Here is a 26025-nt window from a genome sequence, read left to right as displayed (position 1 = left end):
TGATCTAGTTTTGATATGGAGTATTAACCAATATATGAATTGATCATGTGTAGTCCGTTGACCGACCTAAGGAACCAGCTGGTGACCTCTAGCCCGGCGGGATTTATAATTATAAGAAAATATGTTCATCAAGGTAATTTATTAAAATTTTACACACAAATTTAAAAGTGATTTTTTTTGTAGACATAAATTTGAAAGTGGATTTTTGTGCAATTTATTTTGAAAGAGGGGGACAGTTTTAAACATTCTAGAATTTAACGGAATCAAATTTGAACGAAAACAAAGTTCATGTGTTTTATTGAATTTTTCTAAATTCGTGTTAAAAATGGATATTTTTGCCAAGATTGGTGTATTTACGTGCAATTATCTCTAAACAAAATGCTAATGTGAACTAAACGAGAATGATATTCACAAATTGGGGTCACATAAGGTATGTAGTATATCATTTCTTCTGGTTTAGATGTCTAGGTGCATTTTTTTATTGTAAATTTATCATGAGAAAATATAGAAAATATTTGTCAAACCATTTTCTTTTTGTCTCGTATTTTTTAGAGAGGAAGATGAAAAAATATAATCACACTTCTTTTTCATAAAAATATTATCATGAATTACAGTGAAAAGAATAAAAAATGAGCTGTCAATTTTTTTTCCCATGCTACCCAACAAAAATTATTCAGCGTATATAATAGGGTTATTAGCGCCTAAATACATGAACTTTAGGTCCATTTTAGTTTTTCCCACAAACTTTGAAAGTTAGTCAATAAATATACGAACTTTGATTCATTTTGTTTTTTTTCCACGAACTTTAAGAATTATCAAAAAATACGCGAACTTTGACTCATTTTATTTTTTTTCCACGAAATATATCGTTCTAAAAAAGGTTAATTACGCCAAAATCCATGAACTTTGGCCCGATTTCAAGCTTTTCCATGAACTTCAAATTTTACCTTCAATTCCCTCAATTTAAACCTGTATTCAATTTTTCCACATTTTTGAGAAATCCCCAATTTACTAGCTGACATTGCATTTGTGACTTCACCGATTCAATGACATGAACACGCCAGACGATAAGTAATACGACGACGTTTCATATTAGTGAAAACGACGTCGTTTTATATCAATTACTCAATTAATTCATTAATTTAGGCTAGACATCATCTACATCATCTCGGTTTACGGATTTAGGGATTTGATGCTTCGACCATGGCTGCCCAATCTTCGTCCTCCGACACTTCTACCATGGACACCCCATCTACACACCCGCTTCATGGAGGTTTTGTAACTGCGGAAGTCTTGTGGAGATGAAGACATCGCGAACATGGCTTAACCCTGGACGGGAGTTCTTGCGATGTCCCAAAAAATAAGTAAATGCCGCGATTTCAGTTTAAAGTTGTAATGTAGATTTTGATATTTTGCTTCAGAATCTAGAACCTTATTTTGCAGTTTTAGTGTTCATTCTTTGAATGGATTGATCGTGAGATTCCTTCAAGTCATGGAGCTGAAAATGAAGGCGATTCAAAACTCAATTTTTGGATTGGTGAATGCTATCGACTACAAAAGCACGTCGAGACTGACACTACAAAAAAGCGCCGATTTACCGGCAGGATTTACCGGCGGCAGGCTCGCCGCCGGCGATCACCGGCGGCTTTCCGACGGCGGTGCTGCCGACCCGTATTTTTTGAATATATGGCGATGATACCGGCGGCAACGTCACCGCCGGTGATCACCGGCGGCAACGCGGCCGGTAAATATTAAGGCCGCCGGGAATTTTATTTTTTAATTTTTTTTTATTATATTTAGCAGATAGCGGCGGCAGCTGCCGCCGGTGATTAGCGGCGGTAATTTGCCGCCGGTAAAAATAGTGCGGGTCGGGCTTTAGCGGCGGTAATGGGCCGCCGCTAATTTTAAAGCCCAAAATCGTGCCCTAACCCTCTCTCCTCCAGAACAGATCCCTCCCCCCTCTCGCGCCTCCAGCCCCCCTGCCCCCCCCCCACCCTGCCCTGCCGCTGCCCTGCCCTGCTGCCGCCGCCTGTCGCCGTCGCCGGTCGCCGCCGTCGCCTCCGTCAAGGTAAGCCCCTCCTTTCCTTCTCTCTCTCTGTCTCTCTCTCTCTCTCACCCTCTCATCCTCTCTTCATCTTTCTCCTCCTAATTGCAGGCCAATCCTGCCGTCTCACCGCTCCTGCCACCGCACGGTTCCGCCGTCAACTCCTACGGTACACTTTCGTTTTTAATAGACTTTTATTTATTTGTTTATTTATTTATTATTTATTTGTTTGATTAAAATTAACATAATTCTAATTACTTTATAGGATGTTTAAAGTATGATAAATTGAAATTAATTTGGTAATTAGATACTTTATAGGATGTTTAAAGTATGATTAATTGAAATTAATTTGGTAATTAGATTAATTATGAATTGATTTAACTGTAGTTACTTTATAGGATGTTTAAAGTATGATTAATTGAAATTAATTTGTTAATTAGATTAATTTTAAATTGATTTTCTGTTTTGGATGAAATGATATGTTATTATATATTGTGGGATAGATTTAATCAATTTCTTAAGGATCTTCTCCCTTTGGGATAGAAATTGATTATTTCTTAAGGATCTTCTCCCAACAAATGATTGTGTTTGCTTTTATTACTTTATTTTTTTTATTGTTTTATATGTTATTTTATTATTGTTTCGACATTGGGGGGCCGGGTAGACCTAGTATAGGTTTAGTAAATTAGGACCACTATGGTCACTATAGTTGCTGGTAGAGTCGAGCACTTGGTAGTTAGGATAGTGGGGTTATGCTGTCGAAATTTTCTTAGATTCAAGTAATTTATTGTATTTGATTTATTTTTATTCTCAATTAGAATTTGCAAGAATGAGTGATAATCGATCGTGGATGTACGCGAGATACAATGATCGTGCTGCATTTGAAACGGGACTTGAGAGTTTCCTCGAGTTTGCGATAAATCAAACAGCGTATACAGATGGAATTGGTAACATTAGGTGCCCGTGTAGGAAGTGTAAGAATAAAGTCTTTGCATCTGTACCTACAGTCAGAGAACATGTTACTAGGCGTGGATTTGTCCACAATTACACGAACTGGTGTTATCAAGGGGAAGCACCAGTGTATATGCCAGCAGAACATACTATAATGGATGAGGATGATGGGTCATACAGTAATTACCAAAGGATGGTGCATGATCATGCTGGACCTAGTAATTATCAAGATCCTCCAAATCTTGAGGAGCCGCCTAATCCTGACGCTCAACAAATTTATGACATGTTGAACGCAGCCGATAGTCCTCTATACCCAGACTGTGATACTTACTCACAGTTATCCTGGATGACACAGATGATGAGCATAAAGGTTGAAAATCACATGTCAGAGAGATGTTTTAATCAGATATCTGAGATGGTTCAAAAGGCTTTACCGAAGGATAACAACTGCCCTGACAGCTTTTACAGTACGAAGAGAAATCTGCGCGGGTTGGGTTTGCCAGTAGAGAAGATTGATTGTTGCGTTAATAACTGCATGTTGTATTGGGGGGACGACAGTGAGCTAGAGAGTTGTAATTTTTGTGGTGCATCACGATATAAGGAGAACTTGCGTGCATCTGGAAGCCGCCGAAAGAAACGTGTGGCCGCCAAACAGATGCACTATTTTCCTTTGACGCCCCGACTGCAAAGGTTGTTTGCATCTGCGGCAACAGCCGAAAATATGCGATGGCATGCGACTTCAATAGAAGATGGGATCATGCGCCACCCAGCAGACTCTCCGGCATGGAAACACTTGAATTCAGTATATCCTGGATTCACCGAGGAGATAAGAAATGTGAGATTAGGCCTTTCTACAGATGGTTTTGCCCCATTTGCACAATCAGGGCGTCAATATTCTTCTTGGCCGGTCATTGTCACACCGTATAACTTGCCTCCGTGGTTGTGCATGAAAGAACAATTCATGTTCCTCACTGTCCTCGTGCCTGGGCCATCTAACCCAAAGATGAAGTTGGATGTTTTCTTACAGCCACTGATACATGAGTTGAAATATTTGTGGGAGGTTGGTGTGAACACTTATGACATATCGTTGCAGCAAAATTTTCAGATGCGGGCAGCTCTAATATGGACTATTAGTGATTTTCCAGCGTACGCTATGTTGTCTGGGTGGGGTACAGCTGGGAAATTGGCATGTCCACACTGTATGGAGAATACAGACGCATTTACACTAACGAAGAGTGGTAAACAATCGTGGTTTGACAATCATCGGAAGTTCTTACCTCGTGACCATGTGTTTAGGAGAAATAAGACTTCATTCTTGAAGAATAAGACATGCAATGTGGGTCCACCAGAACACAGATCCGGAATAGAAATCTTGAATCAAATTGAGGGGTTGGGCTTCGTGAAGGTTACCGAAGACTTCGATAACAAGAACGCTCAACTTGCAAAATATGAACATGTTGGGTGGAAGAAGAAAAGCATATTTTGGGATCTTCCCTATTGGAAGGACCTTTTGATTCGACATAATCTGGATGTCATGCACATTGAAAAAAATGTGTTTGATAATGTGTTTAATACCGTCCTCAATGTGAAGGGGAAGACAAAAGATACCGAAAAGTCGAGAGAAGAATTGAACATCTTCTGTCGACGGCCTGAATTGAAGAAAGTGGATGGATCCCGACTGTATCCAAAAGCATGTTATACGCTTGAAAGGGATGAAAAGAAAATCTTACTTCAATGGATCAAGAGTCTTAAGTTTCCCGATGGGTACATGTCAAATATTAGCAGATGCGTTGATTTGAACGCTCTGAAGATGCATAACATGAAAAGCCACGACTGTCACGTGTTCATGCAATTACTACTACCTGTAGCCTTTAAAGAACTTCTTCCTAAGAATGTTTGGGAGGCAATTACAGAGTTAAGTTGTTTCTTTAGAGAATTAACAGCCCGCAATATCTCAATACATGATATGGGAATACTCAATGAGAAGATATCAGTTACTCTATGCAAACTTGAGCGTATCTTCCCCCCGAGTTTCTTTGATTCAATGGAGCACCTACCAGTTCATTTGGCAGATGAAGCACGATTGGCTGGTCCAGTGCAGTATCGGTGGATGTATCCTTTTGAACGATATTTGAGGACATTGAAAAATCATATCAGAAACAAAGCCCAGGTTGAAGCATCCATCAGCAATGCATATATACTAGAGGAAATGTCCACCTTCTCTTCATATTACTTTGAGGATCATGTGACTACAAAGTGGAGAAATTTGCCTCGCAATATTGAAGAGTCTGTTGAAGACAGTGATGATCCTAATCAACTCTTAATCTTCAAACCAGTTGGACGTCCGATTGGGCGAATGACAAAGAGATACATGGATCCTAAAGAATACATGGCTGCGCATATGTATATTTTGAGCAATTGTGCGGAGGTTGCAAACACATATATCAAGTGAGTATTGTTGCCTCAATTTATGTATATCAATTCTCGGATCACGTAACTTATAACTTTTTTCGTTATATCTTAGGATCTTCGAGGACGAAATGCGCTACGTAAATCCTTCACTAACCGAAGCCGAGTTAGAGAGTGCTTTCGACAAGGATTTTATGTTGTGGTTTGGCCATTATGTAAGATGTGATAAATTTATGTTCAATATACATTTACTTGACTAAAAATGGGGTTGCAAACCTAAAAGATTGTATGGAACAGGTGATTCGCCCTTCTAACAATGATTTGAACCCGTATATCAAGTCGCTTGCAGCCGGGCCTTTAACTGAGATTGAGACATACTCCGGGTATTTTGTGAATGGCTATAGATTTCACACGACTGATCTTGATGGAGAGCGCGCAACTGTGAACAGTGGCGTGTGCATAAAAGGCTCGGTCTATGGTAGAGATGTGCAAGACTTTTATGGGCGTCTACAAGAGGTGTGTGTGCTGGAGTATGGGGGGTATCCAATTAAGAAGACAGTCTTGTTCAAATGTGAATGGTTTGACTTGTCTGCTCGGGGAACTTCTATTGATACATACTTCAAGTTGGTATCAGTGAACCAGACAAGAAAATATCAGAAGTATGATCCATTTGTTTTAGCGAGTCAGGCGGTTCAAGTGTTTTACTGTCCCTATCCCAGTACGAACCAAGCAAAGAAAAACTGGTTGTCAGCATGCAAAGTCAACGCAAGATCAAAGGTTGAAGTCTCCACTGCCGCATCTAACTCAACATTAGATCAACCGTTTCAAGAAGAGGTTGTTACTATTACATCTACCAACAGTACTGTGGACATTGACCCACCAATTCTTGTTCATCCCCTCGGTGGAATCGTTGACATTGAAGATGACGATGACCCAGAAGACGACGACCAATCGTTGACATCTGATGACGCCAGTAATGATGACGATGCCAGTAATGATGATGACAGTAGTTGAGGTTATTTGGCAATGTATTTGTTTATACTTGTTATTCATGTGTGATTAGAAACTTCCTGCAATTTACAGACTGTCTATACTTATCTTAATCAATTTCTGTGACATGAGTGTTATTTTGATCACTGTATACAGGTTGTGTCTATACTTATTTGAATCTATTTGAAATAGGTACCATGTCTCATCGTAGAGGATTGTTGGGGTTTGGTAGTCGGTCTTCTAGGCCTGAGGCACAGTCCTCCTCAGGCTCTGGGCCGTATATTTCCGCTACTCCAGAGTCTGGTTCCCCTCCACAGAGCGCTGCTGCATCTGGGTCTAGAAGGCCCAAAGGCAAATCAGTGGCGCAGATTAGGGCTGAGTGTGTTAGGCGCGACGGGAGGATCCTCTTTCAGAGGAATACTGTTGGGTGAGTATTTTTATTTAAATCATTATTTGTCTATATCAAGTAATTCTTTAAATTATTTTGATATATTGGTACAGTAAGTTGATCGAGCCCCCGGGGATCTCCACCTGCTGCACGAACTCGTTTAAGAGGATTCCGAACCCAGGCGGGTACACGTGGAAGTTAACTCCGCCAACGGTGCAGGAGTTGTATTTTGAGGAATTCAAGGTAAATGAATTTCTACTATATATAAATTTAGCATTATATATTGTTAAAATGTTATATTAATTTCACCAATATATTCAACAGAAAGAGTTTACTTGGGACCCTGAGGATGAGGCTGATGTGAAAAAAATGTGGTTAGAAAAGGCCCGCAAAAGGTACAGTGACAACATGAGCGAGTATAAGAGACTGCTCAAGCAGAAGACCGAGGCAGGGGAGATGATGGAGACACCGCTGGGCATGTCCGACACCTTTTGGACGGGACTCAAGGCATACTGGGATCAAGATGAGGTTAAGGCCGTTTCTAGGCGCGCACGTGAGAACCGATACTCTGAGCCAGATGGAGTTGGTACAGGGATCAGTCGGCACGTTGGAGGGTCTCAGTCGAGTCGTATTCTGCAGCAGAGTCTGGTTAGTAATTATCGATTAAGTATTTATCTAATAAATATAAATAAATATATATATATATATATATATATATATTACCTTATTTTTCTTATATAAATGCATGAACAGCTCGTGGATGGTGAAGTCCCCCCAACTGCATCTAACTACAGCACTTTCCTCCGCCTACACATGTACGCAGATGGAACTTTTGTGTCAGAAAAGGATGCCAACCTTGATGTAAATGTTTAAGTTTGAACAAATATTAGTAATACATAGTAAAATGTATTTATTTTATAATAATTGTGTATTGTTATGTATGAATTAGGCGGAGATTCATCGTGTTGCTGCTGAGACAGGACGAGAGGACCGACTCGATGAGGTCTACTTGGAGCTCGTACGTCCCGGTAGGTCACGACTGTACGGCACTGGAAGTGCTGGTGTGAGCCAGTTCAGTAGGGGGTCTACCAACAGTACATGCTCTTCCCATATGTCTCAGCGGATGTATGAGACTCGGATCTCCACACTGGAGGAGCGTCTCCAAAATGCTGAGGAGGATAGGGCGGCCCAGGAAGCAGCACGTGAGGCCGAACAAGCAGCACGTGAGGCCCTTGAGCAGCGGATGAGTCAGTTAGAGGAGATACTGAGGCGGTCGGGTCAGCTACCTTGAGCATGATCACTTCTATGTATCTATATCATGTTGAACTTTTTTTTTATGTTATGTTTCTGAATAAACACAATTACACTTGAACTTTGTTTAACATTTGTGTTTTGTTGAACAATTTAATTGTTTTATGTTTTCAAATCGTTCTATTTATTGTGAGTGAATTCAAGGTATGCAAATGAATTCAAAATATATTATAATTACAAAATGAAAATACTTATATTCTATAACGTAGATTGATAAAAAAAATTAATAACATATTGATTAATAAATAGATATATTGTTTCGACATAAAAATAAAGACATATATGCAAATGAATTCAAAAATACATTAAAACTATCAAATTAAAATACTTATGATTAATAAACTATATTGATAAAAATAATTTAAAAAAAATTTTAAAAAAAATTAAAAAAAAATTAAAAAAAATTAAAAAAAATTAAAAAATAAATTAAAAAATAAATATTTATTTGTCATAAAAATACGGGCGGCACGAGACTGGTCCGTAATTAACATTACTTGGATATAATCTCCTCATATTCAAATGTTATGAATATATGATATATATTGTATATTGAAATAGCCTTTAAATGATTTAATAGGCAATAGATATATCAATTATACGAGTGTTCTCTACTGGGGACAATTCAAAAGGAACTTCAAGGTTAAGCGTGCTTGACTTAGAGCACAACTAAGATGGGTGACCCACTGGGAAGTTCGCCTAAGGTTTGAAATATTGTATAAATACGAAAATAAAATAAATAAAATAAATAAAATAAATAAAATAAATAATTTAAATAAATAAATAATTTAAATAATTAATTAATTACCGGCGGCAATATCCCGCCGGTAATTGGCGGCGGCAAAGGGCCGCCGGTAATCCCCAAACATCGACGACCATCGGTGTAGTGGTGGTGATCACCGGCGGCAATGGTACCGCCGCTGATTACCGGCTGCATATAGCCGCCGCTGATTACCGGCGGCAATGACCGCCGGTAAACATTCGGGAAATCACCTGAGCTTCCCGAGAAACTCCACCGGCGGTAGGGCCGCCGCCAATCTCCGGCGGCTGAGCTTCGCCGCCGGGATTCACATCTCCGACGAGATATATACCGGCGGCAACTTGCCGCCGGTAATGCCGCCGGTAATTGAATCGCCGGCGGCCGTCCCTTTTTTACCGACGGGAAAAGCCGCCGGTAATCACTTTTTTTTTTGTAGTGTGACTTGAAGAAAATCTGGATGTTGAAGGAGAAAGACAACATGAAGCACTTCATAATGGGTGCTTGTTTAGGAGTCCTAGCTTATTTTATTTTGGTGTCATTTCTTGGTTAGTTCTTGTGTGTAGATTAACTTGATGGGTGGTTGTAGCTTAACTCGAAGTTGCTTATGTAATCATTCCACTTGTATTCAATTTTTAGCTGCAAATGAATATACAAGTTTGGAAATGAAAATCTGGAATATTTGATTAAGACTTGTAAGTTCAACAACTACATAAATGCCTGAAATTACTGCAGATAGCTTAGTTCATGTCACCAACAAAAATTGAAGTTTGTCACAAAATGTAAAACTACAAAAACAAGTAACAAATAGCTTTAAAAAGGTCAAAAAGCTAAATTTCCTTCTGCATCCACTTTCACTAGTTGCCTGGGATTCTTGGGTTGACACTTGGTATGAGAGTTCTTTCCCTATAGGGATTTGATGCACTGTACTCCCAGTTGCAGTGTAGGAGTTTCCTGTCTCTTCCCCCACAAAGTGCCCTATTCCCTGTCTTGCCTACAAACAATTAAGAAAACCATTTAAGAAGCATATACCATAGTACTATGCATTTATCAAACTGAATTTCCTGCCCTCTCTCTATTGCAAGTGTCTTGCTCATGCCCCTTGTACTAGACTCCATTGTGTCTTCTGGCCTTGGGTATTTCCTTGGTCTTCCCGGCTTTCTTTTCCCCTATTGTGTTTTCTCCATAGCCTCATTTTCTCCAACTAACGAGTGCCTTCTTGCACTGGAATCCATCGTCAAACCGCATACCTAGTACTAATTGTAAATATGCAATGTCCCTCATTGGATCATAAACCACCTTAGGCTCTTTACTCCTAACTAACTGACCATTTGAATCATTGCTAACCAAGTTGTCAGCATCCGAAGATACTTCATAATCTAAAACTTTTTCTTCTTGCTCCCCAGAGTTACCCATATCATTTCCCACAATACCTAAACTCTCTCTGACATTAATCCTAGATTATTCATATTCTTCATTCTCTGACCCTAACTCCATATCTCCTGAATTGTCTTCAGATTCTACTAACTCCTCCTCTTCATCAAGGTAATAATCATAATCTTCATTTGTGTTATAATCGGCCTCATTTGTCAGCTGGGAGTACACTAGCTCTACATTCCCTGCATCCTGGAAATCTAACTTATCATTTTCCTTGTCTACCTTCCCCCCTCCTTGCTCTACCTTTTTCATTTCCCTTCTCTGACTTCTCCTCTCTTTTATCAACACTACTCTTAGTAGTAGTGATTGTCTTAGTCACTGTTTAAGTCACAGCCTTAACACCCATGACATTTTCCCTCTTCCCTTCATCTACATAAATTCTTATAGATCTACAAGTCTTGAAGATATGCCTAATCATTTGCATCACCTGCTTATCCTCATGCAAATTCATAAAAATAAGAGTTCTAGGGACCTTATATGATATACACTCCCAAGAGACGTAACCAAGTTTATGGATTTCCTCCTATAAATCCAGATATCCAAGCCTATCCTTATCAAGACTAAATCTAGGTGTAACTTCACCACCAGAATACAATCTACTACTTGAGCCTATGCTAACAAACCTCCCTCCATGATGTATATACAGAGCAAATTCATCACTACAAATTGAAAAAAACACAAAAATATCAGAATTAGGTCGAAATTGATTTATACGAAGTTAGAAAATCAATGCACCAAAAAACCGTAGAATGCTAAATGCTATGGGGGGATGCATACAAAGAATGCGATTCTTCTCGTCACCAGCTACTTCTCGTCAACTTGTCCTTATCGTCAAGAAATTCTTGTTGTCTTCTCCTCGTCAATTTCTCCTCCACAGTACCAGCAACAATGGGGAAATCTAAATTTTATAGCGCGGGAGTGTATTAGATTTAGGTTTAGTTGGATTTTGAACCCTACCGACTAAAACGACGTAGTTTGGAATATTAAACTTCTAAAACGACGTCTTTTAATTGCAGACGTAAAAACGACGTCGTTGTGTTTATTGCCACGTAGGATACATGTCAGCTTGGCACTTCGCCGGAACAAAAAAATGTGGAAAAATTGAACACGGATTTAAATTAAGGGAAATAAAGTAAAATTTGAAGTTCATGGAAAAGCTTGAAATCGGGCCAAAGTTCATGAATTTTGACGTAATTAATTAACCCTATAAAAAATAATCCAAATAATTCTTTTTTCGCTACAATAAATTAAGCTTTAATGATTGCTTTACAATAAGTAACCTCCTTTTTTAATCATGTAATAAATCACCAATTTTTCCTCCATAATTTGACTTCTTCGGTAAAGTTATATTGATCCTAGGATCTATAACTTTACTAGCTACATTTTCAAAAAAAAAAAAAAAAAAAAAAACTTTACTAGCTACAAGTAACACAATCAATTAAATATGTCTGCGAATCCAAACTTGTTTAGGCTCTTAGATTTTTCTTTAAAGAGAAACTTTTAAGGTTTCACATTTGATTATGTTATAAGCCTCAACAAAACATTTTTTTTTTTAACTTTTTAATCTTTATAAATTGAATAATTTGAATTTGTGTTGCGTAAGAGCTTCAATGACCAAATTGAATTGTAGAAAATTTATAATATCAAAATTTTAAATTTTAAGTTTTAAACTTAGAAAATACAATATATACCCACCAATTAACTTTTTACGTCCGCACCCACTGATGCATTACATATATGAATAACATAATCAACAATTCATGGCAGTAATGAAACTTCCACATCGAGTTTAGACAATATATGATTGGACATCATGCCATTATAAAGTGAAAGACGTTATATATGGTCCAATTAATCCTTTCAAACAAAAGAGGAATTCTTTGGGAATATTCCTTTTTGTGAAAATGAAATAATTTTCAATTATTGGATAAATCGTGCTCCACTTGTCTATCTATTCACGTGAAATCCACCTGCATTGAAGAGAATTAATGCTAAGCTTTGAAAAATTAATGACTCATTTTCCTTCCTCTCGAGTTTAAGGTTGAAGTTGTAAAACTACAATCAAGTACATATTTTTTTTTTTTGTTTAGGGGACAATCAAGTACATAGTTGAGTATAACGCATTTCGAACTCATGTGCATTTATGATTATGAGATTTGTCAAATGCTAATGAGATCTAATTTTAAGTGGCAAAGTTGAAATATTGAAAGACCTTTTCTATTGAAACGTTCTTTCATTTTGATTTCCATCTATATGTAGGTTATAGTTCCATTTTATTTAAATTTTTGTTTAATGTGTATTAGTTTGATTGTTGATTATTGTGTGAACTATTTGAAATTTTAAAAAAAACATGAAATTTGTTAGATGATATGTCTATGATGGTGATTGTGTATAAAATATCTCGAACTTCATTTGTTTAAGTTATCTCACATGTAGTACAATAAGTTAAAAAATGTTGGTGTAGTTCATTCGGAGATCAAGTGTAGTATCATTGAGACGAACTAAGTGCCAAGAAAGCAGCAGATTGGCGCCGTTCCTCCGCCATCCACCAGATCGGTTATCTCCCTGCAGAGTTCTGCCGCCATCCACCTTTCGGCTTCTAGCAGATCTGCAGTCGTGCAGATTTGAGGCAGCAGCCGGCGCCTTTCCTCCGCCACCCAGCAGATCGATCGGCGCCGCTCCTCCGCCACCCAGCAGATCGGCTCCCAGCAGACCTCCGACGCTTAGGAGACAGAGTCGTTGCTTCAGTCGCAGCCACCGGAGCCGCACCTCTGTGCAAGATCGGTCAACACCGGTATTCACGACACTATGCTCTGAATCTCGCCAACTAGCCACCTATCTCAATGCCTGCAGTCTCTCTCGGCTGAGTTCCGACGCCAACCCAAGTTCCGACGCCAATGTAAGCTATCTAGTAATGGTTGAAAGCTCTGTCGTTGTGCCGTCCTTCATCCTTATCGTAGTCTCTTCTATACTATGAAAATGGCGTTTGGTTTGGAGTTTGGGATTTGGATTTCACAACACTTTGAATAGAGGCAGTTTACGGATTCCTTGGATATGAATGCTTATTGGAATGGATATTTGCAATAGTGGATTACCTTGAATGTTATACAACTGACCAGTGGCTGTTGAGTTGAATTAATTGTGGAGTAACTTGAAGTTGCTTGGTTGAGAGTTTTTTCCTATTTCTTTGAACGGAGAGCATGAGTCGCGAGGAGGTTTGGAGGGTGGTGAGGAGAAGGGGCCACGAGAGGACCAGAGCAGAAGGCAATGAGGTGTATCAACGGAGCAATAATTTTCATAGACATCCGAAGACTTGGAGGACTGGAGCTGGTCGATCCACTGGAGAGGTTAAACCTCCTCCGAGATCACAGAGAGTCACCTTCTTCTTCAACAACATCCCCGAACATTGCAGCTTTGATTTCTTAAGAAGGAAGTTTGGTGCCGTCCGCGTTCCAACTGACATTTTCTGTCCCAATAAGAGAGATAAAAAAGGGAAGCCTTTCGGCTTTGTCCGATTCGAAGGTGTCGAGGATACAGAAGGTTTGCTTCAACAGTTGAATCAACTTTGGATTGGAAGCTACAAAATTAGAGTTTTTAAACCAAGGTTTGAGAGGGTGGTGAGGGATGAAGAAAAAAAGGGGTTCGACGCCAAAAGAGATATTGGAAAGAAACCGGAATACTACTTCCATTTTTTGGATTCTGCAAAGAAGAAGCCGGGAGTTTCCTTTAAAGAAGTTCTCACTGGAGTCTGTGAAGGAGAACCCAGCACAAGAGAAAAGCTACAATTCAAAACTTCGGAGGAGGATTCAAAGTGGCTTGAAGGAACATTCACAGGTTTCATCAAAGATGATTTCTCCTGGGATGAAATAAAAGAAGAAATCAACAGCGAATGTGCCGAGAAACTGAAAGTTTCGACGATGGGGGGAAGTTTGGTGCTCATCCGAAGTATTTGCGAACTACCAACACAAGAAGTTCTCACGGAGTTAGATGAATGGAGTGACTTCTGGTTTCTTTGGAAGAGGAAATGGAACTTCGTGGATGTTCACCAGCAGCGATCTATTTGGACTAAATGGATTGGGATCCCGCTTCATGCATGGAACTCTCGTTTCTTTGATTTGGTGACGGCAAAATTTGGGCGGGTTTTGAAAATTCACGAACTCACGAAAGAAAGAGAGAAATTGGACGAAGCTTTGATCCAAATCTCTACAGGTCTCAAATCCATTGAGCAAGTAGTGGAGTGCTGCATTGATGGAGCTAGTTTCACACTTCGCATTGAAGAAATTCAGGATAACCCACTCTCGTCCTTGTTCGGAGAACTGGATTTAGACGAGTCGGAATCGGAATCGGATCCAGGATGGTCGGATGGAGTGGAATCCATGGATCAGGCTATCGCTACCATTGGAATGATGGATGACATCGGTGTGGAAGATGGAGACGTTTCGGTTCTCCAAGAATTGAACTCTTCGATTCCTTCGCAAGACGTCTCAGTTCTCCAAGAATCGAACTCTCCGATTCCTTCGCAACAAACCGTCGCAGATACGTCAGTCGAGGTTACCAATCATGAGGAGACAACGTTGGGAGGCTCGAGACTGCTTTTGAATGCGATTACTACCGTAGTTTTAAGCCAGTCTTCTTGCAGGGCCGAGCAGGCCACTCTTTGCGAGGTACCTTTTTCCTTGCCCACGGTTCCTGCTGAGAGAGAAAAGAGAGAAAAGGAACCCATTCTTCTACAAGGGGGTATTGATGATCTGGAAGATAACAGTGAAAGTCTCGACGTGAATGTTTTTGTAGAAGAAAACAACCATTCTGAGGGAGTGTCTAGGACCGAAAAGGATGATTCTTCGGGTTCCCAAGCAGGGGAAGTTAGGCTGCCTTCCAATAACAAAAGGGCTGATCACCGATGCACAAAAGGAAAAAAAGGTAAAGGGAAAAAGAAGAATAGAGCGAGGGAGAAGGAGAATTGGGGGCGTTTCATCTCTGAAATAGAACCACTAAATGGGAGAGGGGAGGAGGCCGCAGAGGAGGAAGACATTGGGGAGAGACAAAAAGGGTTGCTTTTGACAGAGGAGGGGGGAATTTCAGGTCAGAAAATCTGGGACTTTGGGAAGAAGTTAGGTCTTTCAAGTCAGACTGAAGAAGAGGTGATTGTCCGCCAAATCGAGATGCAAGGTAACTTCCTTTCCTTCAATAATGCTGGGAGTCAGATGAATTGTCCATGAATTTACTGTCATACAACATTAGGGGCTTGGGGAGTATTGCGAAACAGCGAGATGTTATGGAACTTGTAAGAGGGCATAAGATTGATATTTGTTGTTTACAAGAGACAAAAATGGAGACTTTTAGTGATGTTTTTTGTAATTCTTGGTGGGGGTTTAAAAACACAGATAAGGCAATCAGGAACTCTGACGGTAGAGCTGGGGGAATTGCGTGTTTATGGAATAGGGAGGTGTTCGAAGCATCTAGTTCTTGGGATTTACCGGGGGCCTTGGTTGTTAACGGTAGGTACAAGGAGGACGGTCTCTTGTGTTGCATTATCAATGTTTATGCGCCAACTGAATCAAAGGAAAAGAGGATTCTCTGGGATGCAATTGGTTCTATTGTTGAACAGAATGCGGATCGAAGTGTGTGTATTTTGGGAGATTTTAACGCAGTCAGGAGAAGAGAAGAGAGGGTGGGCAGCGGGGAGACGTTTCGAGCGTCGGATGCGAGGTTTTTCGAGGATTTTATTAGGGGGAACGATCTGAAGGAAATTCATACACAAGGTCGAAAGTACACTTGGTACAAGCCCAATGGCAAATGCAAGAGCAAGATCGATCGTTTCCTTGTTAACGAAACTTGGATGCTTACTTGGGAAGGAAGTTCTGCACGCGGTCTTCAGCGTTCGATCTCGGATCACTGCCCAATTGTTCTCACTACTAGAACGGAGGATTGGGGACCAAGACCTTTTAGGTTCCTAAATGCTTGGACGAATCACCCGGACTTTGAAGATGTTGTAAAGAAAGTGTGGACGGGGACTGACTGTCAGGGATGGAGCTTTTTCGTGGTTAAGGAGAAATTGAAGAAACTTCGCGAGGCTTTAAAAGTTTGGAATCGTACATCCTTTGGTGAGATTGATTCTAAAATTCACGAATTAAAGAAGGAGTTACAACAGAAAGATGAGCTTGACGAGCAGAGTTGTTTAGGCGAAGTGGATGTTATCAGGAGAAATGAGCTCCAAGCTCTCATTTCCCTTCAGATGAAGCATAAGCAGATGACTTTACAACAGAAGGCTAAACTGAAATGGCTTAAGGAGGGAGATGTGAATTCTGGCTTCTTCCATAAGGCGATTAAAGGGAGGCGGTTGAAGAATGACATAGGCGGACTGATCTTTGATAACTCATGGATCTCCAAACCGGAAGAGGTAAAAGCTAGGGTGAGAAATCATTTTGAAACCTTTTTCAAGCGGAAAGATAGACAGATGCCTGTTATTCCCATTGACTTTGTGAGAAGGAAAATCTCTGATGAGGAGAGAAATTGGCTGATTAGAGGTTTTGAACCCGAAGAAGTTAAAGAAGCGGTCTGGAGCTGCTCTGGCGATAAGAGTCCAGGACCTGATGGCTTTAACTTTTCATTCTGGAGATCGGCTTGGCATGTGGTTAAGGAGGATATCCTCCAGGTCTTGAAGGACTTCCACGCGAACGGTAAAATTCCTAAAGGAGGTAATGCTTCTTTCATCGTTTTAATACCGAAGAAAGAAGGGGCTGATTCGTTGAACGAATTTCGTCCAATCTCGCTCATTACCAGCTTGTATAAAATCATTGCAAAGATCTTGGCGGGGAGACTGACGAAGGTGATGGGGTCGATCATCTCTGATAATCAAAGCACTTTCGTTAAAGGGCGGTTCATTCTCGATGGTGCGGTCATTTTGAATGAAGTTGTTGTTGAGTCAAAAAAGAAGCGACGAAGCCGGATATTCTTTAAGATTGACTTTGCCAAAGCTTTCGACTCAGTTCAATGGGATTTTTTGGATACTTTGCTGGATAGAATGAACTTCGATGGGATTTGGAGGAAATGGATTCAAGGGTGTCTTCAGTCAGCCACGGCAAGTGTCCTTGTTAATGGGTCATCAACGGGAGATTTCAAAATGGAGAGAGGCTTGAGACAGGGTGACCCGATGTCTCCCTTCTTATTCCTCATTGTTGCGGAAGGGTTGAATGCGCTTGTTGAGAGAGCAGTGGAACGACAGTTATTGTTTCCTGTTAAGATTGGTAAGGATGAAGTGCCGATTACACACCTCCAGTACGCGGATGACACCATCTTTATTTTAGAGGCTGATGAGCGTAATGTGGAATCACTGAAAAGTCTGTTGCTTCTCTTTCATTTTGTCTCGGGTCTTGCTGTCAACTTCGCGAAGAGCAGCCTGATGACGGTGGGAGTGAATGTGTCAGTCGAGAGGACATGGGCTTCGTTTCTCCATTGCAAGATTGGTTACTTCCCGTGTCTTTACTTGGGAACCAAAATTGGAGGCCGAAGCAATGGTGTTAGCGACTGGAAGTTCTTGGTGGATAAAGTCTCAAACAAAATTGCAAGCTGGAGAAAAAGACCTCTCTCGTTGGCAGGGAGGATCACTCTTGTCAAAGCGGTGCTTCAATCTATTCCGGTATATCAACTGGCCTACGCTTTCATTCCCAAGATTGTGCTCAAGAATCTCAATCCTTGTTCTCCAGATTTCTGTGGGGTGGAGACTCTCAGTCGAAAAGAATCACCTGGTTTAAATGGAGCTCCTTGTGTTCCAATAAGAAAACAGGAGGTCTTGGGTTTCGGGATGTGGAATTGTTTAATCATGTTCTGTTAATTAAATGGCTTTGGAGATTTTTGGTGGATGGGGGAGCTTTGTGGGCGAGAGTGATCAAATCGATTTATGGGAAACTTGTCTGGGGCGAAGAGGGGGATTGCTCGATGGTGGGAAGAAGTGGGCAGTTGGGGTGGTGGGCGAAAATTGTGGAGAAAGGGGGAGGAAGCGACGATAGATGGTTCATTGATCACCTTCAACACAGGCTCGGGGATGGGATGAATACAATGTTCTGGGAGGACGTGTGGGCTGTTAACAAACCTCTCAAGTTCTCTTTCCCGAGATTGTATAACTTGTGCTCGAATAAGAAAGCCCTCGTCGGAGAGAGTGGGTTTTGGGAAGGAGAAGAGTGGGTGTGGTCGGTGAATTGGAGGAGGGATTTGAGGGAAAGAGAGAATGGACAGGTGGTGGAACTTTTGAGACTTGTTGCTGCTTTTGTCCCTTCTACAGGTTTAACTGATGGATGGAGTTGGAGGGCAACTACGGACGGTAAATTCTCAACAAAGTCGGCTTATGATTTGGTGGCGGCTTCCAGTGAGGCGCAACAAACTCAACCGACTGAGATGGCTATGGTTTGGGAGGCTCCAACATCGCACAAAGCCAAGGTGACAGCGTGGAGATGTCTTAGAAATCGTTTGGCTACCTGTGACAACTTAAGAAGACGACAAATTCAAATTAGCTGGGAAGAGAGAGGATGCAACGCCTGCGTCGCTGGAGAGGAGACGACGGAACATCTTTTTCTTCATTGCCCGAAAGCTGTGGCGGTGTGGGACCAAATCTTCCAATGGTTACACATCAAAACGGCAAATCCTAGAGGTACTCTCCATCATTACACTTCCTTCATCTCTGCTGCCAAAAAGAAGAAAGGAAGAAGATTGCTAAATGCGTTATGGGTGGGAACGGTTTGGACACTATGGGAAAAAAGAAATGAGAGTCGTTTTCAAGGAAAGATTTGGGATATTGAGAGACTTGTTTTACAGATCAAGGGTAGACTTTGGAGTTGGAATGAGGTCTATAAAGTTTTGGAGTTGAGAATCCCTTTCACCATGTGGTGCTCAAAGGGTTTCAATCTTTCCTTCTTGTTTTGATTGGCATCCCTGGTGCCTTGCTTTTTATCTTAATATAAATTTTAATTTTACCGATCAAAAAAAAAAGTTCATTCGGAGATCAAATGGTAAATTTTTCTATATCTATATAAGACTCGTAGTCGCATATTATGAAAAATATATACATATATATGCAGAAATAAAAAAATTATAAAGTGGACTTTTGTGGCATTTCATCGATAAATATATGTTACAAGTACACAATAAATAATTTATCTAAATATGCTACGTAAGGCTGCGCTTCACCCAGATTTAATGGTAGTTATTTTATTTTTTATTTTTTTAGGGAAATTTAATGTCAGTTAATACTTTTATCTTTTATATATATCTATCCATATATATATATATATATATATGGTGTGGTTCTAGAGAGAACTACATTATTTGTGAGAACGGGAGAACCATTAAATCTAATGCATCCACTGTAAAAATTAATGCATTCGTTGTTAAAATTAATGCACTAAAAAAATTTAAAAAAAATGCTCCCTTCAGGATTCGAACCCAGGATCTGCATTCATCCAACAAGATGATGCATCCACCGTAGATCTTGATGATCGAATGGCTAAAAATGGTTCTCCGGTCTTCTTTTATTTATGGTTCTTTCTTGAACCTCTCCCTATATATATATATATATATATATATATATATATATATAAATTAACAGTATTAAATAAAAAAATTTAAAAGTCATGCTAAAAGGGACTCAAATCCAAAATCTTTTGACCTCATGTATTAATCCATTACCGTTTGACCAACAGGCACACACTAATATTTTTGTCTTTTATTGGCAACGCATATATATTTAAAATAAGTGTGAAAGATTCAATTAAAATAAGTCTGAGAGAGAATCTCAACTGTTCATTTTCTAAGCTAATACTAACCGTTAGAGTTAAAGAAAGATCAGTGTACCCACTTAACATGTTAATCTTCCTTATTTTTATGTGTAAAATATGTTGCAAGTACAGAAATAAATAATTTAGAAAACTATGCTACGCAGGCTGCGCTTCACCCTTTTTTAATGGTAGTCATTTTATTTTTAGGGCAATTTTATGTTAGTTCATATTTTTATTTTTTTTATAAATCAATTTAATGGTAGTTTATTGGCAACTCATATATACTTAATTACTTAAAAAAGTCTGAAAGAGTCAATTAAAATATGTCTGAGAGAGAATCTCAACTGTTCATTTTATAACCTAATTCTTTATTTTATTTAGTATAATTATCAACGACTTCTTAAAATCACAAATTAGTTTTGCGGGTCCCGACAATAAATATAATATAATATAATATAATAATCATAAAATAATCTAATTAAACGCATAATTTAATTGGAATTTATTGAGACGCTAATGTAATTTGTTCTCATCGTTCACTAGGGTAGCGTGATTTAAATGATACGATTTTTAAATCATTGAAAGATGTGTATAAAATAGCAAAAAAAAAAAAAAACTCTTTTCATCCATAAAAATTGTGTGTTTATTACTATTTTCGTCCGTCCATAATGATAGTGCATTTTTCTTTTTTAGAAACCTCATTTATACTTTAAACTCTATTCACACTCAATATTTACAAAATACTCACAATTTACTTTTACAATTTGGCGGACCCAATACTACCCTTTAACACTAAAATTACGTCTTTCAATTTTTTTTATTAAAACTCGTGTCCTCCACTCCACCACACACTCTTTGTAGACGGATGGAGTACTATTTATTAAAGTATTTTAGATAATTAATAAATTAATTTGTTAAATAATTAATAAATAATTTATGAGATATTCTTTAAAAATATAACATTTGTAATGAGACTGATGAAGTACAAAATTTGCACATTATGCTAAATTTAGCCTAATTTTTGAGACTTTACTAAATTTGCACAAGGACCGCAGAGGAGCTCAATCGAATTTAAGACTCTAGCCGAGAGTTCCCAACAAAAGTCGACTCGTGGTTGTTGAGTTGAGGCTAGTGCAGTCGCTCCGAACTATGAGTTAAAGAAGCAAATGACAGACATGATGAGGGAGCTACAAGAACTCAAGATGAGGCAGCCTACCACTGCCCTAGTCAAGGACATAATCCCAAGATTTGTAGGATTTGTGGGGAGTATGGTCATGGGGCCAACGAGTGCCACAGGATGAGAGAGCACACCTTTGAAAGAGGAGCGAAAGTCTACACTGCACAAGGGTATACTGGTTAGCAACACTAGAATCACGGGCAATGATATGGGTAAAATTCTCAATTCCGCCAATTCTAGCAACCGATGGGATTTCAGAACCAACAGTTTCCCATGTCTTAATCAAACTATCCTCCTCAGCAGTACCATCAGGGCTCCATGTAGCAGAATAATTTTGAGTGCCAGCACCCGCAATACCAACCCATGAGATCGTCCTTTGAAGACAAAATGCAAGAATTTATGCAAGCGATCACGCAGTCTATGGAGGTTCAAAGTGGTACCATCAAGCGCCTAGAATCAGCGGGGGATTGTCACAATCAAGGCCAACAACCATATCAAAGCTCAAAGTGGAAAACTAACGGGGGCCCTGAATCAGCTGTAACAACAACAACCAACTGGGAAGTCTCACAATTAAGGACAACAACCACATCAAACTCATGCTGTGGCAATTGTCGAGAAAGATGCCCTAAGGACCAAGGCGGTAAGTGCTCCACCTCAAAGAGTAGAGCGTGCATTCGACAGGTTCATTCCCTTTCCTAGTAGTTTAAGAGAAGGATTTGAGCAGGGGATCTTCGAGAAGGACACTATGGGGAAATGGAGGAGCAAAATCGTGGATGCAATCAAGGCTATCCAATTCCCCAATGAGCCACTGTCATTTGTTGCTGCTGACCCAACCCAATCACTACCGAAGCAAGAAGATCCAGGTAGTTTTATTTTTAGTATTGATTTGGGTGGGATTGAAGAGGTCTCGGGTATGCTTGATTTGGGTGCGACAATCAATTTGATGTCGCTTGATATATTTGAGAAGCTCAGTAGTAAGGAGTTGAAGTGCTCTGAGATGAAAATAGAGCTAGCTAACGGCTCTATTAGTAGCCCACGGGGGCTTGTGGAGGATGTTGAAGTTTTGATGAAATGGATTAGAGTCTTAGTGGATTTTGTTTTGCTCGATGCGGGCAAAGGGATTAGAGGAGAGAATGGACTATTTTACCCTTTTTGTGATGATTCTATGGGTGTTTATGTGCGATATCGGTTTATATTTTTGGTTTAGCTCACTTAGTAGTTGATTTATTTGAGCTTATGCGCTTATTTTGTTGTTTCAGGATTTGATGCTCGAATTGATTAATTAGTGGAAAAATATGGAGTTCGAATTTGGCTGATTGATCTTAAGAAGAATTGTAGATAGTCTCGATACGAGTCCGTAGGCGAAAACTGATCCAAAATCGGACTTGTAACAAGAGAGAACGGGCCGAAACAAAAACATCGCGCAGTGCAGTCCGCGCGTGAGAGACCCAGCGGGCGCTGGGTGTTCCCCGCGACCGCGCTGCGGCGCCCGCTTGTAACACCCCGTACCTTTCCTTATGTTTGAAGATAGTGTTTCAACACTACTAAGAGTACTGAGATGTCGAGAGGCGAGATTATAGAGTTATAAGTGGACAAACCAATGATGGAGTTAGAGTGATGAGATTTGAGAAACGAGTCGAGCTATAGATGTTGACTGATTTGAGTTGAGAATTTATTTTATTTCGACTATCGGGAATAGAATTTCCAGAGACCGAGTTATAAGAGATTGATTGTCCTATTAAGAAAATAGGAATAATGAGTTTAACATAGAGTCGAGGAAGAGAAGAAGTTATCGATGGATGGTAAAATGAATAAGATTGAGAACGATGTTAGAGATGAGATGAAAGACGAGAGATAGAGTTGTAGTAGTGATCGAAAATCACTATAAAGAGGATTAAGCTAGAATGATGATTTGAGTAATGACGAGTGATGGTCCGTTTTAACGTGACAATTTTATGAGTCAATTGTTTGATGTTATATGATTTATATGTTATGTGCGCACTTATGTTATTTGAGTCAGTATGATTTTCGAAACCATGACTTATGATTTTTATTGCCGTCGCACTTTCCTACACACTCAAACAATATTTTAATCCTTTTCCCACATGGGGATAATTGGCGGATGAGACTTGCTGCTAAGGGGGAGACAATTCACTATTTGAGCATTTAATGCTACTTATCCGATGGAATAAGAATCTTGCTAAAACCGAAGAGCCTCTCTCTCTTTCAGTCATTTCTCATCATTTTTGGCTCTTCACCTTCTTCTCTCTCCCTTACGCCATTTCTTCTCTCCTCCATGGGAGACTAAGTTCGAAGCTTCACCAATCACAACTGAGACAGAATGCTCCGATAAATCTAGCCTTAAACACTTTCCATGCTTGTTTCAAGAAGATTTGTTGAGTTCTAACCGGAAGAATCGGGAAAAGACGCCTTTTCCTTGAAACTCTTTGAGTAAGTGTTCTGCTTTTTGGAGTCTAGACTTGTTGTGAGAAGTATGTGGTGATTTATGTGAGTATTAAGATGTTTGAAGCATGAGAAACTTCCCCTGCTCCTTTTTCTTCGTTTTCGAAAAACTTGGGTTCGTCCCCTCTGAAAAATGTTTCTTTCTTAAAACCGAGATGAAATGGGTATTATGTGGATTTCTGTGTGTTATGTGATGTTTTGAAGTGATTAACGTGTATTTTGCAAAACCGAGTCTTGAGCATGAGTTTTTGCAAAACTAAGTCTGGAGGAAGAGTTTTTACAAAACGAGTTGATGAATGATTTTGGGGGAAATTTGTAAGTTTATGCCTTGAATGATGTTCTGATGTTGAGCATGAACGTATGAAGTGATTTACGTGATTTTGATGATTTTAGAGTTGAAGAGTTCATGAGTGAATTATGTTGATGAGTTTTTGAAGTTGCTCTTGACTGCGTCGTTCTGTCTTGAGTCTTGTTTTCTTTCAGCCGAGAAGTCATTCCTCTGCTCTGGCTTTTTGGAATCCTCTGATGTTTGATTTCTCGGAACCAAGAAATCGTTTCCCCGCTGGCATACCAGAGAAGTCATTTTCCCCGCTGGCATGCCAGAGAAGTCATTTTCCCCGCTGGTAATCAGAAAAGTCTTTTTCCCCCTGCTCTGCCAGCGAGTTCGAGTCCTCTGAAATTGATTCCTCTGAGTTCATTCCTCTGAGTTCGAGTCCTCTGAAATTGATTCCTCTGAGTTCATTCCTCTGAGTTCGAGTCCTCTGAAATTGATTCCTCTGAGTTCATTCCTCTGAGTTCGAGTCCTCTGACGATCGATCCCTCTGACGATCGATTCCTCTGACGATCGATTCCTCTGACGATCGATTCCTCTGAGTTTGAGTCCTCTGGAGTTTGGAGTCCTCTGGAGTTTGAGTCCTCTGACGTTTGAGTCCTCTGGCGACAGAGAGTTCGCCATTCCTCTGGCATTTCATCGCTGCTCTGCCAGAGAGTTCATGACTTCGCTGCCCGGGCAAGTTGATTCCTCTGCCCTGGCGAGCATTTTCTCCGCTGTTTCGCCGAACTGCTCCGCTCCGCCCGGCTGAGTTTTTCCACCTTGACCACCGAGCATTTCTCTGCTCTGGTCTTCGAGTCAAGCTTATGTTGGCTTGTTTGTGATATGTTCTTATGTGAAGTTGTATGCTTATGTGATTGCACATGCCTATGTGCTTGATTGCTATGAGTATGGTCCAAGTGAGAGTTAAATCGAGAGTAAGACGTGGGAATCCTTAGAAGTCGAGTATGCCTAGAGATTTAGTTTTACTGGGTAATTAGACGTTGAGCGAGAAGTCATTAATTGATATGAGTTGGATGTTGGTATGAGTTCTAACTGAGATTTGTTTTATCACATGAACTTTCGTGATGATGTTAATGACTCATGAAGATCCGAGCGAAACGAAGAAGTAAGTCACCTGTTCCTATCCGAGCTTAAGCGAAGGACTCCAGGTAGGCAATATTTTGAGTATATGTTTATCATATGAGCTTCCTGAAATAAAATGATGATATTTACGAGTTTATCAAATCTTGACTTAAATGATGTTTAAGAACTGTTTGACTTGCCAAATTTTAATGTTGAGCTTGTATGTTACCCTCTACTGATGAGACGAATTCGGATCCTGCCGCAAGCGGGGTTGTGTACACAGAGGTGACTGTGAGCCGTCTTTGGGTCGGCCAGTCACGGTACTTGAGAGGGAGGCCTACTTCTCAGTACCGATAAAATGATAAGTTGTAGATGTGGTACATGCATGATGAATACTTTGATAGCGCTATCGTTTCTTTATGATGTTATGATTATGAAAACTGCATGCACGGATTCATTTATGCTAACTTATTTCCGTGTATTGCTGATGTTATGGCAAGTTTCAATCATATAGCTCTAAGAGCACCTTTGATGTTTTTCTTCGGCGTTTGCCCACTGAGTATTATTACTCACGCCCTGCATATATTTCTAAATGTGCAGGCTAAGCTCCGGAGCGAGATTGGACTGGTGCTGGTGGGGACTATTTCGTTGATGAAGTTTCCTTGCTGTTTTCCTTGATGTTAGAGTCTTAAGGACGATGTACCTTGATTTCCTTTTGATGATGATGAAACCTTAGTGAGATGATACACTAATCCTTTCAAATCAAGCAATATACTCGCAATTATATGTCTTCATACATATAATTGATACGCCTTTTGCTGCGGCACTCTTGATATTGTACTTCCTTATGAAAAATAAGATGTACCTACTTTGTTTTTCTTCTTGAAATTCCTGATAGTCAAGAAGTTATATCATCGTTGATATTTATACCCTTG

The 26025-nt window shown here is 39.8% G+C and overlaps 1 protein-coding gene across 1 annotated transcript; it reads left to right on the top strand.

The window, feature by feature from the left end:
• The first annotated feature begins 1970 nt into the window (after nucleotides 1-1970).
• LOC131026267 (uncharacterized) lies at nucleotides 1971-8198 on the top strand. Its single transcript, XM_057956066.1, has 7 exons — nucleotides 1971-2068; nucleotides 2156-2213; nucleotides 6587-6821; nucleotides 6896-7025; nucleotides 7107-7430; nucleotides 7536-7643; nucleotides 7732-8198. The coding sequence occupies exons 3-7, from the start codon at nucleotides 6592-6594 to the stop codon at nucleotides 8071-8073; spliced, it is 1134 nt and encodes a 377-aa protein (XP_057812049.1). The 5' UTR covers nucleotides 1971-2068; nucleotides 2156-2213; nucleotides 6587-6591; the 3' UTR covers nucleotides 8074-8198.
• Nucleotides 8199-26025: the final 17827 nt, after the last annotated feature.

The sequence above is a fragment of the Salvia miltiorrhiza genome, chromosome 5 (assembly GCF_028751815.1).
Source record: "Salvia miltiorrhiza cultivar Shanhuang (shh) chromosome 5, IMPLAD_Smil_shh, whole genome shotgun sequence".
NCBI classification, from domain to species: Eukaryota; Viridiplantae; Streptophyta; class Magnoliopsida; order Lamiales; family Lamiaceae; genus Salvia; species Salvia miltiorrhiza.
The sequence above is the reverse complement of the archived record's forward strand: the minus strand, read 5'-3'. Positions and strand labels throughout refer to the sequence as shown.